We start from the raw sequence: 14,900 nt of genomic DNA, 5'->3' as shown, positions 1-14,900 counted from the left end.
CTTAAATAGTTATGCTTATTTAACACATTCAATAAAATAGTAATTCTAGATTTCATAGCTTTACCCCCTCCCTCTGGCTAACTTGAGATTTTCAGCAGCAGTGTCTCCCATCTCCCACTAAAAGAAGTGCTGCAAGCTCTGGGTGGGGTAATCCAGCAGCATGGCTTGACCACCTATGACTGAGAGAAAAGGAAGGGGTGGTGGGACCAGAAAATGAAACAAATGGGCAAATGGAGTCAAAAAAGGAGGTGAGGGAGAGAGAAAAGAAGGAGGAGGTGGAGCAGAAAGGTAAGGAGAGGAAGGAGAGAAGCACATTAACAGCACTACAGTAACTGGTCCTGTTAGCAAAGGCTCCATTCACCAAGGAAATCCCTGTGGAGCAGCATCCCCACAGAGGGATCTGCAGTGGGAGTGTTTGAGCCAAGCAGGTCAGCTCTGCTGGGACTGCACATGCCAAGTTCTCCGTGCCAACACAGACAGCCCCCGTTAGAAGTGTGTCATTCACCCTAATGAACGGTCTGGGAAATGAGCTCAGGAGCAGATGGCTCTGTGTAGGATGGGATCCCACCATTCATTCATCATTCCCAACAAATCCACTCCCAACAAGTACCTGTTGGGCAATCGGATCCTCTTGATGGCATAGTTGCAGTCATCTACTTTGTTTCTGGCTTCAAAAACCACTCCAAAACCTCCACGACCCAGACACTGGATTGGTTCAAAATCTGTCAGGTATCTGGGAAGAGAGGGGTGTGAGGAAGGGACAGAAGAAGGGAGGATAGAGGAGAAGAATGCATTAGTACAGACAGAAAACCAAAGTCATTTATGACCACAACTGAAGTAGTTTTGTACAGGCAAAACATGTGCAGAATTTCTTCTTTTTCCCAGCTCACCCACTGTGAGCAATTCCCTATCTGTGAAATGGACAGTTGCTAAATGTGTATTTATGCAGAGCCTTTCACAGGCCAGCAGGATCCATTCTGCATGCACTGGACAAACTGGAGAGGTTTTCAGAATACCAGGCTGCATGCCTGCTGGATCCTGAGTATACAGCCCATGTTTCTATAGCTGAGTATTTTCTAAATCATGATTTGCCTTTAACCCTACCCCAAGTAACTGTTTCTGCAACTAGTCCTTCTAGTTCTGATGTTTTTCCCTCCTCACCACAAATCAATTAATGCAAAACCAGCAGAATATCCCATCCAAAACATCACTGTTCTTATATATCACTACTTTTCTTACTCTTCCTCATTTTAAACACTCCAGTTCTTACATTCATTGAGTTACAAATGTACAGGAAATGGTCACATTTGCTCTGGACATAATGGCATGTCCCTATTAAGCCTTCTGTCTTAACCAACTCCTTTGTAAAACCAATAAAGGTTTTATTTCAAGTTTAGACTGTTTATTCTGCAGAGTACATGAGATGTCATCTGCTTCCATCTGCAACTGCCTTTCTCTGCCTTACACCATAAACACAGGAACAGATGGAGTAAACACTGATTAAGACCTACAAGGATCAATCTCCCATTCTGCTTATCAGCAAGAAGTATGAGAGCAATACTTCTGATCACATGTAACCTGTTGACTCTCTGGAATTTCTGAGACTAATCATAACTGCAATCTCCCACGAGTAATGGGGTCACAGAGTCCTTTGAGCCAGTTGCTGATTGTCCTGGGAAGTCAGAGGACTGGGAGTTCCTAGGTAAGAACAGGTGAACACCTACTCTTTCTATCTCCAGACAGCATTAGCAGCCACACTGATTAAACACCCTGTTTATGTTGTGTTGAACAGACCTCACCTTGACACATATCCAGAGTTCTTGGCATCACTCCAGCTGTTGTCTTTAATGTCTCCACAAGTGGGCTCATACTTACAATCAGTCTGACACTGTGTTTCAGACTCCTTCCGCAGCTAACAAGGATTTCCAAAACAAGAACAAAACAAACAAACAAACAAAATCAACTCCTTGAGTGCCTGAGCCTGGTTTGTACCCCAGATATGGCATTAAATAAATATCTCCAGATACGTCAGAAGCAGTCTAATCTGCTTGCTGAAGCAGTTAAGCAAATTGTATGTGGCAGCTGGCAGCCTTCACACACAGATCAAACAATAAATTTAGGCTTTTGATTTGGTTATCTCATTAGTTATTAACTTATTAATATTACTCATTGCAGAGCCCAAACTGAAAGAAACAGCTAAAAGAATTCCTTCTGTATTTGGGATTCTGAAAAAAATTACTCTGACTCTGCAAATGACTCTGATTCTGCACAAACTTACTCTGCTGTAAGGGTGGGGGTGGAAGAGTTTGCGCACAATGAAGGTGGTGGCCACGATACAGAACAAAATGGTGCCAACAATCTCCTTCCACCAGTGCAGCAGCAGAACAGGATCCTTCTTGCGAATGCTCTTGTAACTCGTGTCGTCAAAAAAGCGAACCGTGATCTGGTTGCTGCGCTTGTTTCTCTCCCTCTTGTAGTAGGGTAAGTAATAACCATTATCTGTGTGTAAAACACACAGAGAGAACACAGAGTTACCTGCAGGTGCCTACAAAACAACCCTGCCTTCTCATGAACAGGTCTCCTCAACAGATGTGACAGGGAGTGCTTTTATTTCCATGATTTAAATAGCACATAAGCAAATTCAGGTAATTAAGGTTGTGGACAGCAACCAGGTCTCCCTAGCTTTAAATCAGAATATCTTCCACATGGAAAACTTGTGACAACCATCCTGAGTCTCCAGCACTGTCAGTAAATTCTGGAAAAAGTAATTCCCAAGGTTCTTCCACTCCAAACAACTCTCAGTGGCAACAGCAGCACACACAACAGCTCTCCAGCGGCAATTCCTGGTACTCTGTCGTACCTACAATGCAATCTGGAAACTCTACTTTGGGCAGTAATTTTCTAGTTCATTAAATATTTTTAAAAATACACATATTTAAGGTCTAACCAATGGTCATTTATTGAAATTCCCAGATAATAAAAGCTGGGTGTTTGAAACACTTCAAAGTCTGGAACTTCACCTACCATATGGGTACTGCAGAACTGAGAGCGCTCCGTTGCTGTATTCCTCATGAGAATACTTGTCATTGCTGAGACACTTATCAAACTCATCAGAGCCCACCAACACTGGGGTCCTGGAAGGGGACTCTAAGCACACAAAAGACAAAATTCTCTGAGCTTCATTTCAAGAACAGACTGCTATTTCTGCAGAGTATACAAAATGGCAGTTGTTTGTAAAATTCTGTTCTCACATTAATTTAAAGAGAACTCAAATTGCATAATATTACAAAATGCCTCTGGAATCAGGTAATGAGAAGTAAATTTCATAGAAGGAAACATTAAGAAAGGTACTTTAAGGTAACAGTTACTTAGTAATTCTCCCCCTTGACAAGTCAATTCACTCATATTCACATCACTGCAAAAAACTTCTTCCTCTTTTTGCTGAAAAATTTGATTAAAAAGACCCAATACTTAATTACTAACAAAGACCCTGTCAAATCCATAGTAAAAGAAAACTGACATTAAATACCTGATTAGAAAAAAATAAACACTTAATAAAGCACAGAGATACTCCTGAAGTAGTTTACAGTTGGAAATATCAGACTAGTTTGAAACATACTGGAAAGCAGAAAGATGCCCTGTCTTTTCTGAGCTAAGGGAATAAATTCAACTCTGAATTGTTACTCACGGATTAAAGGTTTCCATTTGATTTTGGGAAGAGGAATAATTGCATTATCATTCCTGGATTCCAGAGCCTTTGGGTTGGTTGGGAATTTCTCATAAATTCTGACTGATGATTGAAGATACAGCTGGCCCCTGAACATACCTAAGTAATAAACAGGGAAGTGTATTAGTATTTAGATTTGGTTTTCTTCAGCCCTGGAATAAAACTGCCTAGTCAAAACACGTGGTTAACAACATTTCTGAAAATATTCCTTCTTATTCTGAGAATCTGAGATACTGACTGTGACTGCTAAACTGGATGAATTCAAGTAACATCTTCCCTCTGTTCTAGGAAAGCAAGAGTTCAGAACATCTCATTTTTACTGCTGGAAAGCTGGTGCTACAGGAAAATTCCAGACATTTTTAAGAGCTATAAATGAGTTTGGGATTTGCAGAAGTAAGAGCTCATTCAAACTTCCTACCCTTGTTAATGCTGCACAAAACAGCCACTACCAGGAAGGCTGTAACTTCTTCCTAGTGTTATTCTTTATCTGTTATTCTAACCATTAACTGCAAAGCTACAAGGTGCAAAGACTTGAAGAAAAAGGCTTAAGGCAAACCAAGTCTTAGGAAACTAAAGCACATTTACCTCCCAGAGACAGACAGCTGAGGAGGAGGCTCTGCAGCCACTCTATTTCAAAGTGTCACACACCTCATCCAATGGATCCTGACAGCTGGGTGAAAACTAAGCCATGTAAAATCTTATTTGAATTTTCTTCACAGTATGTTACTGCAATCAGTGCACAAATTAATGGGCAGTAAGGCTGTTTTATTAGCTGCCAACCTGTCTTATAAAGTTTCAAGACTTTTAGTCATCTCCAATGTACTGAAACTACAAAGCAACAAACATGTCAGAATCAAGATGGAAAAGATATATGAGTTTGAAACCTACCAGTACAAAAAGATTTGCTTTACTACAGCCTCAACAGAGAAATGAGTAATGTTTACTACAGAAAATGCTGCACTTGGTGTCTCACCCAAATAGACACTGGATTCTGTGGCCCCTCTGGCAGCTTCCACAAGATCTTCTTCATCCTCTGGTACCTCGTTATTTGCTGTGTAACTTGTGTCATCAAACAGACTGATTGGAATCACTTTGCCATCCTTAAGCAGCCATGCAGAAGCAATTGGAGTGCAAAACTGAAGAGGAGAGAGGTAATTGGAAAATGAATTTTGTATTAATGAGCTATTAAATAAGAATAAAAACCAAAGTGCTTAAATTTCTTGTTTAAATTTTTGTAACAGATGCAGCAGCTCAAAGTCAGAACTTCAGTTAAAAAATTACAAGCAGATGTGTGCTCCTTTACAAAGACAGTGCCTGAAACCAAAGATGAAAGGCATCTTCAAAACATCTACTTTTGTGATATTTAATATTCTGTCTTTCCCCCTACCTGGTACTCCCATTCCAGATGTCCTCCTCGTCTGTTAAAAGCCATCACCTTCCAGTCAGCCACAGAGACCTTTATCACTGTGTCTTTCATCATAGCTTCCTGCTCATCCACCTCTGAAATAATTTTTGTTTCTTCTTTGTTCATAGCTGATTTAAAATCGCTCTCAATGTATCCTGCTCTAGTTTCAATATCTGGGACATAGCGCAGCTCAAAGTGACCAACACTGAAATTCCACCTCAAAGAAAAAGAGAAAACCTTTGTAGAAACAGCTTTTATATTCCAAGGAAGTCCCAAGTGCCCTGTGCAGAAGACTTCTAAACTGAATTACCTGAATTTGGCCCATATTTTCACAGTAAACTCACAGAGTGTCAAATGAACCAAACTGTAGCAGGAGGGGAGTGCTAATCCAGAACACAAATCAAATATTTGAGAAATATTCTCCAACATGATGGGTGAACTGAGAAAAAAACTGGTAAAGCAGGGGCCAATGGCACTAAAGGTTTAGTGTATGAAGGGGAAAACTAAAATCATTAAGTACTAGAGCTAGGTCTGCCTATTAAGAAAACACTCTGCAGCTGATGAAAGCAGCAAGTACAAAGCTGTTAGCAAGCAGCATTCCAACAAACCATTTTTCTCTTCACTAATTAAGTGGATTTAACTGGAAACATAAGATTTTTCAAACTGGAAAAGGGACTGTGATTTTTTCAGTTTAACCCCACATACAACCAAACACAGATCCCTTGAAACCAGGACTGCTCATGTCCCATAGGTTAACACCAAAAAAAGACAAATGTATAATGAAATGTGTAAGGAGCACGGTTTTCTTGCACAGCAAAAAACTCTTCAATTCTTATAAACCTACAAAGATACAGACAGGAAAAGGGTGGCAAGTTTGGACAGCATGAAGGGGTAAATATTTCTTGAACAGTATATTTGGTTGCCTAAAGCTTCTTATCAGTCTGGCAACCACCAGGAACTCAAACTGGCTCTTTAAAGAATTTACACCCTTATGGTAAGAGTTTGGCATATTTTATACACTCAATTTATTAAAGACAAAACTTTTTTTGCTCTGGATTAAAACCCCAGATGTTTCCTACCCATTCCGTGTCACCAGGAAAGCACCTCTGGTTCTCACCACAAAGACAGGAGGATTCTGGGACACAAGACTAAATACTATGGTTTTGACATACCTCTCCTGGCTAATATCTGTCTCCAAGAAACACAGAAACCAAGATTTATCCTCTCAGACATCTGATCTGTTACTGAGTTCTCATTAGGCTCTCTGATAGGCTACAAATTCACAACTTGTCACATCCTGCTGCAAACAGAAGAGGGAGCAGGGGAACAGGGAATGACTGATTCTCCACTATGTTGCTGGGCAGTTACTTGTATCTATGTACAGAACCCATCTATTTAAGTCTGTTTTATGAAGTGGGTTTGTTTTTTTTTTTCCCCAGAAAATACGTGTTTGTGATTTTACAGAAATTTTGATGTATTAAAACTTCAATATGACAGCGTTAGAAAAACCACAGACTGAATCAGTTTCTACAGCTTAGAAAGAACAGACCACCTACATTATGGAAGGAAAACATAACTTTAGGAATGGATTAAAATATCAACTTAAAATGAAAAGGCATCATGTATAACCTCCCTCCCCAGCGACAGTTACCATTAGTAGGTAAAGCATCTTGAAGTGAGTAGATTATAAGAAGACTTTTAAACTCTTCTTGTACAAAAGCAGCAGTTAGAACAAACATTACAGTGACATTTGCCCTGTGCAGTGCAGCAGTGACAAACTTTCCTGAGGTGTGTCACCCTGTTCTTCTAAAGTTGTTCTAAGCCTCCTGATGTTTATATTTTTGTAATGGAGCTTCTCACACACTTTTCATGTAAATAATGATTGCTTTGCAGTCCTTTCTGGAGGAGGAGAGAATTAATGGACTGTTGGTTTGACCAGTGTGGTTGGAGAGGTGGCAATTTCATTCTCCGATCATGGTTACCTTTGGAATTCTATAAATATCAGACTTGAAAAACAAACGTGCTCTTTTTGCCTTAAACATCTCAGAGCACGAGCGTCGTTCCTTTCGCGTCGCTCATCTCGTGTCCTACTGCGACAGAGCTGAGTGAGGACGAGGGAAGCAATGTGACCTGACTCCCATCTTTTCTGCCTCCCCACCTACACGGGAGGGTCCCGGGCAGGTCAGACTCACTTCTCGTTGCCGCTACGCGGCCCCACAGCCCGGACGGTTTTCTGGGTGCGGTGCAACAGCAGCGTCTCCTCCTGCTCGCTCTCCTCGTCGTCCCAGCGGCGGCAGCCCACGGCCGAGCAGATGTACTTCACCTGAGGGACAAGGCAGGCTCGCATGTGACACTTCAAAACAAACACCATTGACAGCAATACTCAAAGCTAACGACCCTTACAGCCTGCTCTTGGCAGGCAGGCAATTTGGATTTCCGTGACTTTAGATGTTTGGCTGGAGGGATGTTGAAAAGCCTGGTTTAAGAGATAACGGCTTTTCAGAACAAAAACTTTCAAAGGATTCTGGAAAGTTTACAGTCTGTGGTATTTTGACTACCATTTGACTGTATTTTGCATGTACTTCTAACAAAAAGAATTCTGAGCTCTCTCTTTCTCCACTATTTCTGTGGACATCAAAAGAACATTCCTGCAAGACCCACAGCATAATTCTGCTTTCATGTCATATTTATCTCAGCATAACTCCATCAGCTTCAAATGAAGTACTGTTGATTTATATAAAATACCACAAAGCCTCCCCCTTTGCCTTGTCAGTTATCAAAAGGAGAAGCAAACCTCAATAAACTCTCACAGTCACAGTTTCCAACAGTCCCAATCTCAAACAGAACTTGCATTATATGGGCAATGCCAGAGAGATCAAACTGCCCAAACTCTTAGGAAGGAAGAGTCAGGCACTGTTTCCTCTAAGAGGCAGCTTTGCTACTGTGAGCACATGCCAGGAATCAAAACAGAAATGAAACTTTCCTCTTCTGAGCACTGGAGGAGGAGGAAGAGCCTGTTAGTGCACAGAGCCCTCTGCTACCAGTGAGGGAACTAAAAGGAATTCATGAACTCTGGTTTGGGGTCTGTGCTCTTTATCATTAGTGATGATTTCACACCACACCACAGAAGTTTTCCACATTAAAATGTGTGGTGAAAATGAAAAAAAAAAACAAAAAACCACCCTGATTTTGCTGAAAACAAACACTAGGAACCTTATTTTTTTTTAACTGAATCTGTTTTTAGTTAGTTTTAAAATGCAACGTTTCTGAACGATCAAATGTCTGTTCTTCACAAAGTATTTACAAGCATTTTAATGACATCTGTCATTTAACTTCACTTTGAAATAAGACTTTATAAGGAGTAGAACTGATAGTAAGCACACTGACAACAACTAAAAGTCCTTTACTTTTGCATATATTGAATTTTTTCTGTTCTCAGTAGTTTTGAAAATCTGAAATTAGTTTTAAAAAAGGTGTCACCTAAAGCATTAATTGATACACAGTGAGCTGAACTGCAAAGTCTCCTTCAAACAGAGCTAGATGATAAAGTTGAAGACCTCCCACAGAAAGGGGTCATCCCTCTTATCCTCTCACTACTGGTGACAAAGCTCCTGTCACTTCCCTTGGGCTGGCTCTGGCACTCCCTGATCCCCTGCTAGAGCTAAGCCAGCACAAAACAAATCCAGTCAAAAGTGAACAGTGCTCTGCTGGGTTAGCAAACAGTGAGACAAGGGTCAAAGGCAGCACAGGGGCAGAGCAGGAGCTCCCAGGCAGCAGGAGACTGCAGGGCCATGCCTCCTGCTGCAGCCCTCGAGGCTCAGGCTCTCCCTTTTGTGCCCTGCACTTAAACTCCTGAGCTGCACCACAGTTAAACCTCAGCAGTTACCCGTCTGCAAGGCACAGCTCAAACCACACAGCCACAAAACACCTTCTCAGGCTCTTACCTTCCCTGAATAGGAGCTCAGCCCGTAGGTGGTCAGAGACTTCCCCCCAACCAGCACAACGTCCTCGCCGAATTTGTAGGATGACTCGAGCAGAGACTCCACCGTGAAGGGCACGGCCTCCATGCTGCCCCGATCCCGATCCCACTGGAACAGGTCCCCATCCAAGGAGGGGATAATGATCTTGTTTCCAAACACCTGAAGGAAGTGAATTCAAGGTTAGCTGTGGTTTTTTAAAGTTTTTCGAAGCCTTCTGATGTTTACATTCTTATAATGAACTTTCTTACGCACTTTATGTAAATAACTTATTGTTTTGTGGTTTTTATAGAGGAGGAAAAATTTGATGAACTATTGGTTTGTCCAGTGTCATTGGAGAAGTAGCACTGTCATCCTCCAATCCACTGTCACTTTTAAAAATCTATAAATATTAGAGTCAGAAATTAAACATCCTCTATTTTACCTTAAAAAGTTGCATGTCCACATTGTTTTATTTCATGTCCTACAGCAACAGTTAGCTATGATTTAACCATAATTTTAATTATTTATGACCGTAATTTAAAAGCACACAGACCACAAATGGCAACAGAAATGCTGTGTAAGCAAGGGTAGTGTGTTATGCTCCAGTGTCCCAATGGTTTTGTATCTCAGAGTCCTATTGGTTTTATACTTCAGCATCCTATTTTTCAAAGTTATAGTGAAGACAGAAAACTTTCAGGCATTCAAATCAAACCCATGTTTCTCTATTCTTAGTTTAAAAACAGTTCAGTGTGTGACACTTCTTCAAAACATTTGAAAGCTCGATGAGTTGACAGGTTTCATCCAAAACTGCAGAAAACATGATGTGGGTTGAAGCATTCTCCAAGAGACAGGCACTGGTTAAAGTGCAAAGTTTTGCAGATTATTTGGGATAGATTCAAAATAGAGTAATTTTGAAAGTACAACTGAGGCTGTTTTCATGATTAATGTCTAGTTCAGAATATCCGACTTTCTGGAAAGCACAGAGAGAGGCATTATCACTGAGATCAGAGCTCACATTTTCACCTTTGCCTCTGCAGACAGTTAAATCTGACTTCTCCTTGGAATTTCCTATCTTTAAGCACGTTGCTCCTTTAAAAATTGCCTGGCTTTTCCCTAAAAACACAAGTAAGGGAAAAAATCTTCACTGGGATCCAGTATTTCACCCATTACAGAGAGATTTTGAAGAAGATCCTAGTTCAGAGGCATGAGTCACTGTCAGTGAGTACTGAGGGACTTATTAAGAAACTCATTATCAGCATGATGGACCATAACTAACTCTGTGGAGCCACAGAGGCTGTGCCCATCAAGAACACTGAGAAACTGTAATCCACATAATCTTAGCTTCTGAGGATATGGATTAACATGGGAGCTTTTACTGCTACTTCAGAACCTCTGTCCATTTGGGCAATATCCTACAACATAATTACATTAATTTGAATACTTGACACATTAGGTTCTGGTACATGTGTATTAGTCACTTGGAAAAAAATATTCCTGCTCAGACTCCAAGGCACAGATGTGTATTACAAAGTGGTACAAAAGATGCAGGAAGGTTTCTTCTTGTTATTATTTCTGGAGCTACTGTGAGGATGTGAAACCACATCTTCTGCATGATTCAAATTCTATGTAACATGGAATTTTTATTCCTCTAACTGGGTCAGAATCGAGCAAAGAGCATTAAGGAAAGTTGGGATTCACCTGAACAGGGAGGGAAAGACAGATGTTGTAGCTGTGTGCCTGACATGAGCAGTATCTCCTCATCCACTGTTCCACACACCTCATTTCTAGAGAAAATTCAGGTGAGTTACCCCACACTGCTGGTATTTAAGGTCCCTAAAGGATCCAACACCAAAGCTTTCCAGCTTTGAAAAGCCTCATGATGAGAGACAATGGAAATAAAAACTCCTCTCAGGAGCACAATGTGTAATTGAAGAGATGATAAAAATAAGCTCCTGAGATTAGCTGTGAAGCTCTTACAAAGCAAAACTAGGTGTGTTCTTTCCCTCTCAGAGATTTACCTTATGGCAATAAAGGCCAAACCTCCTGAAAAGACACTGCATGTAACACACAAATGTTGCATTATGGTCTGCCATTGGGGAGGAAAAATAAACACACACAGCTCTATACACACACACAGAAATAAACCCACAAAAAAGGAAATATTCCATGAGGAGTGGGGCATGCCATTTGTAGAGATCACCTGACTGGTGGACAAATAAAGCAAACAAGGTTTATATAAACATTCATATTCAAGAGCAATCTTGCAGTCTTGAGAAACAAGAGACTGAGATGATTTGGAAAACACATTTTTAAAACCAAACTGCCAGTGCCAAAATTGCAGCTGTAACCATGCTGGAAGTACCTTGTTAAAACTCTGTTCAACACAGAGGAGTTAATGCCACAAAACGTTTCTGTAATATATTCCTTCAGAAGCCCATAATAATTCTGATGACAACTTTTAGCCCATGCAGCTGTTCCTTTGCATTAACAAATCCTCTGAATGGATCTGCACATGATCCACACACATGCAAGCAGTCTGAAAGCCCAGGCAGCATGAGATACTCTGCTCCAGGGCCTGGAGACCTTCCATGGTTTGTGAAGAATGGAGACAGGGCTGTAAACTGCCCAGGAATTGCTGCTGAGCAAGGAAGACTGTCTGTGGGAAAGCCCTGGGGACAGTGTGACACATGTCACCTTAAGTGCCTGCCCTGTCCCAAGGCTCTCACTCCAGGGCCCAGGTAGGAAATTTTCCTCCAGCAAACAACACAGACACATTGGCCATTTCTAGGAACCACACCCGAATTTCCAAGGTGCATGAAGCTGACTCAGCAGCACACACCCAAAATATGGACCAAATCAGGTTATGGCTTTGAGAATTCCCTGACAGTGGCTCTCTGTCTGCTCAAGGCAGCAGGGACGGCAGGAAGAGCTGCTGCAGTGAAGGACAATGCTAGAGTAGGAGTGGATAAGGTTAATCTGACCCTAAGTGCAAGTGAGACATTTTGGTTGCTTACCATCACAAATGAGCTATTTCACTACAGAACCAGAACAGCAGGAAAAAATCACCTTCTTTTATTTATTTACAAATGGATTACATGACACAGTGCTGACAAGAGGTAGCACCTGATTACCATGAAGGTCTTCTTTTAACAAAATAGCTTTATTTGAAGAATGGGACAGGTATGCAAATGTGCCACTCGCAGGTGCCCACATACTTGTGTAACAAAAGGCATTTGTGGCCACTTGTGGTGACATCCGTTTTCAAAGAGCAGTTCAGCCAGAGGCTTCGGAAGGACATTAATAACAACAACTATCTGAATGATGCAGCTCATTCTCTAGCACATGAGAAGCAGAAAAGGGACTTTCCTTGAAAGTACTAGCGACTGGCATCGGCATGCAGCTCAGGTAAAGGAATGACATCACCCTGTATCTCAAAAGCATTACCTCATCTCCTAATCCAAGGAGTGAGTCACCCAGGCAGTCAGCTGCAAATCTCTTGGCACAGAAAATGTAGGTTACCACCATGCACTTACACATTCCTCTGATCTGTCAATGTAAATAGCTATTTGTTCAGCTTCACCGGTCAGCAATATGGCACATAATTGTTAAGTGGCTCGTCTTTCAGAAGTAACGCTTAAAAAAAAAGCCCCCACATTAACTCCGGCGCCCGGATCGAGCCGCTCGCTGCTCTTTTGCTCATTAAGAGTTTGCAGCGCAAGTTCTCCATTGGCTCCGCGCGGGCTCCGCAGCCCTATCAGCGGCGCGGGCTGCGCAATCTCCAGGCCGACGGGTGAGGTAATGCAGTTTCTAAAAAGCCTCCGCAAAAAAGCAAAAAGCCAGAGCGATCCGGAGCGGCACAGGCTGCCAGGGAATTTGCTGTCTAGACTCTTCACGGGAAAGGAGGGCACCGTACGCCAGGTGCCACGGCAGGTCGGTCGGTCGGTGCAGGAAGCCGCTGGTTTACAGCGGCGCGGAGAAGAGAAAAAGCAAGGAAAGGGGAAATTGTGTAAACAGAGATCAAAACAAGCTGAAGTGCTAAAGCTTCCAGGAGCTGTTTAACAGCAAGCGTGACATTCTCCCCCCTTCCTACCGCTCGTTATCGTCTGAAACGAAAATCAAGGCTGCTCACGTGCAGACACATCTGAGCCAAGTCTGGTGCCAGAACAGTCAATATTATTGTTTACAGATGGGCTGGGCTATCTACCGACTCCAAGGAAATAACCACGCACAAGTGAAATATTCTCCTTAAAATAGGATTTGATGTCTTTATGTTTTTCTAACACTTCTGCTTGTAGTTTTCAAATCTTGCTGTTACTATAAGCTGCAAGAGCTTCATTCCAATTACTAATTAACTAAGATCAACCTACATGATCTTAAATGATAAAGGTACCAGTTTTTTTCCCCCTCTATGATTATCCCTACAATAGGATCACTGTAATAAACAGGATCAAAGCCAACATCAAGCATGGTCTTAGTAAAGCTACTTCTCACTGAGAACTATGTCTTTTAAGCCTCTTTAAAATTAATCTAGGCAACATATTAAAAGTCACATATGGCAGCTTTATTCTGAAGGGTAGAAACAAGAGTCTGCACAAAGAAATCTGGGAAAGTGAAAGCTAGCTGGTATGCTCCACATTAGAAAAACAAACAAATTAAAACCACAAACCTATAGACTGTAACACAGGTATTCTTACTGTAATTGTTTACAGATTTTTCAGGTGATATAGATACATATTGAGATATACATATACACACAGTTTTTGAGATGTCCCTAGTTTGGGCTGGTCTGGAACTGATTTATTGTCTGCTCTTTATTTGCTATGCATGCAGGAAGGTTATCTGTACAGAGACATGGGTTTATAACTTCAACAGAAGAGGTTATTTCTTCTCTTCCCCTCAGATTTCAGGATGCTGATTCATCTGTTTTGCCTCCAGCGACCTGCAGAAATCCTGAAGCACAGGGCACTGCAAGGATGACAGTGTACTCTTACTAACAGGCAAACCCGTATCAAACAGCAGCACACGGGCATGAAGGGGCCAGCCAGAGTCTTCCAACTTCTGCAAGGTGCCCAACACCCCCACTTCCTTAAGGGAACAAAGACCCAGACACAAGCACAACCTTTGGAAAAGATTCCACTGCCTAAAGCACTGGTAAAAGAGCAAAGTATTCTTCAAAACACTGACTGTTCAACCAGCCAGGAAAAAGAAAACTGACAGCGAAAGGAAGTCCCTGATTTAGATCAGTAAAACAACCTAAGACATGTTCAAGGGCAAGGAGGAAGCTGAGGCAGGAAATACCAACAGGTTGTTGTTTGTCTGGAGAATTTTTCCTTCTTGTGAGCACCATTACCTCTGATCTCAGCACTCCACTTGTTTATGAAGGGATACCTGTCCCGAACACCTCCTCTGCCTGATAAGCACTGAACATGCCCAAACCATCTCTGAGCTCAGGGCTGTGAGAAAGGCTGCACCTGGACAGCAGATAATCAGAATTTATTGAGCTGTTTACAGAGGTGGGGTTTGGTGGCCTTGCTCCCCTGCAGAGCTGAGAGGCGGCACATCAGAGGAGCCATGGAAATAGCTTTCATCTCAGCTGGGCTGTGACAGCCTGAAAGAGCACACCGGGTCTGCACAGCAACAGTGAGCAGAGATGTTTCTCACAGCTCAGGCTGATTTTAACCATCAGGCTGTACAGCTCACCCAGCAACAGTTCACAGCATCCAGCAAGTGACAAAACCTTGTCCCTGACTCTGCCTGCATTAAGTACCTTATGACACAAGTTTATATCTATTACTGTCTTTCTTCTCCT

At 41.9% G+C, this 14,900-nt stretch overlaps 1 protein-coding gene across 1 annotated transcript in view; it reads right to left on the bottom strand.

Moving 5' to 3' along the window:
- Positions 1-14,900, bottom strand: part of EIF2AK3 (eukaryotic translation initiation factor 2 alpha kinase 3) — a 43,658-nt gene that overhangs the window by 11,749 nt on the left and 17,009 nt on the right. The window contains exons 3-11 of the mRNA XM_058024008.1: positions 9,077-9,271; positions 7,325-7,455; positions 5,115-5,349; positions 4,701-4,863; positions 3,689-3,826; positions 3,025-3,147; positions 2,279-2,499; positions 1,800-1,912; positions 611-733 (exon numbers count right to left, since the gene is read on the bottom strand). Of these exons, the coding sequence (XP_057879991.1) occupies positions 611-733; positions 1,800-1,912; positions 2,279-2,499; positions 3,025-3,147; positions 3,689-3,826; positions 4,701-4,863; positions 5,115-5,349; positions 7,325-7,455; positions 9,077-9,271 (1,442 nt within the window). The remainder of the gene's footprint in view (positions 1-610; positions 734-1,799; positions 1,913-2,278; positions 2,500-3,024; positions 3,148-3,688; positions 3,827-4,700; positions 4,864-5,114; positions 5,350-7,324; positions 7,456-9,076; positions 9,272-14,900) is intronic.

Source organism: Melospiza georgiana, chromosome 5 (assembly GCF_028018845.1).
Source record: "Melospiza georgiana isolate bMelGeo1 chromosome 5, bMelGeo1.pri, whole genome shotgun sequence".
Lineage (NCBI taxonomy): Eukaryota > Metazoa > Chordata > Aves > Passeriformes > Passerellidae > Melospiza > Melospiza georgiana.
Note: the sequence above shows the minus strand (reverse complement) of the source record. Positions and strands in the feature narration are given on the sequence as shown.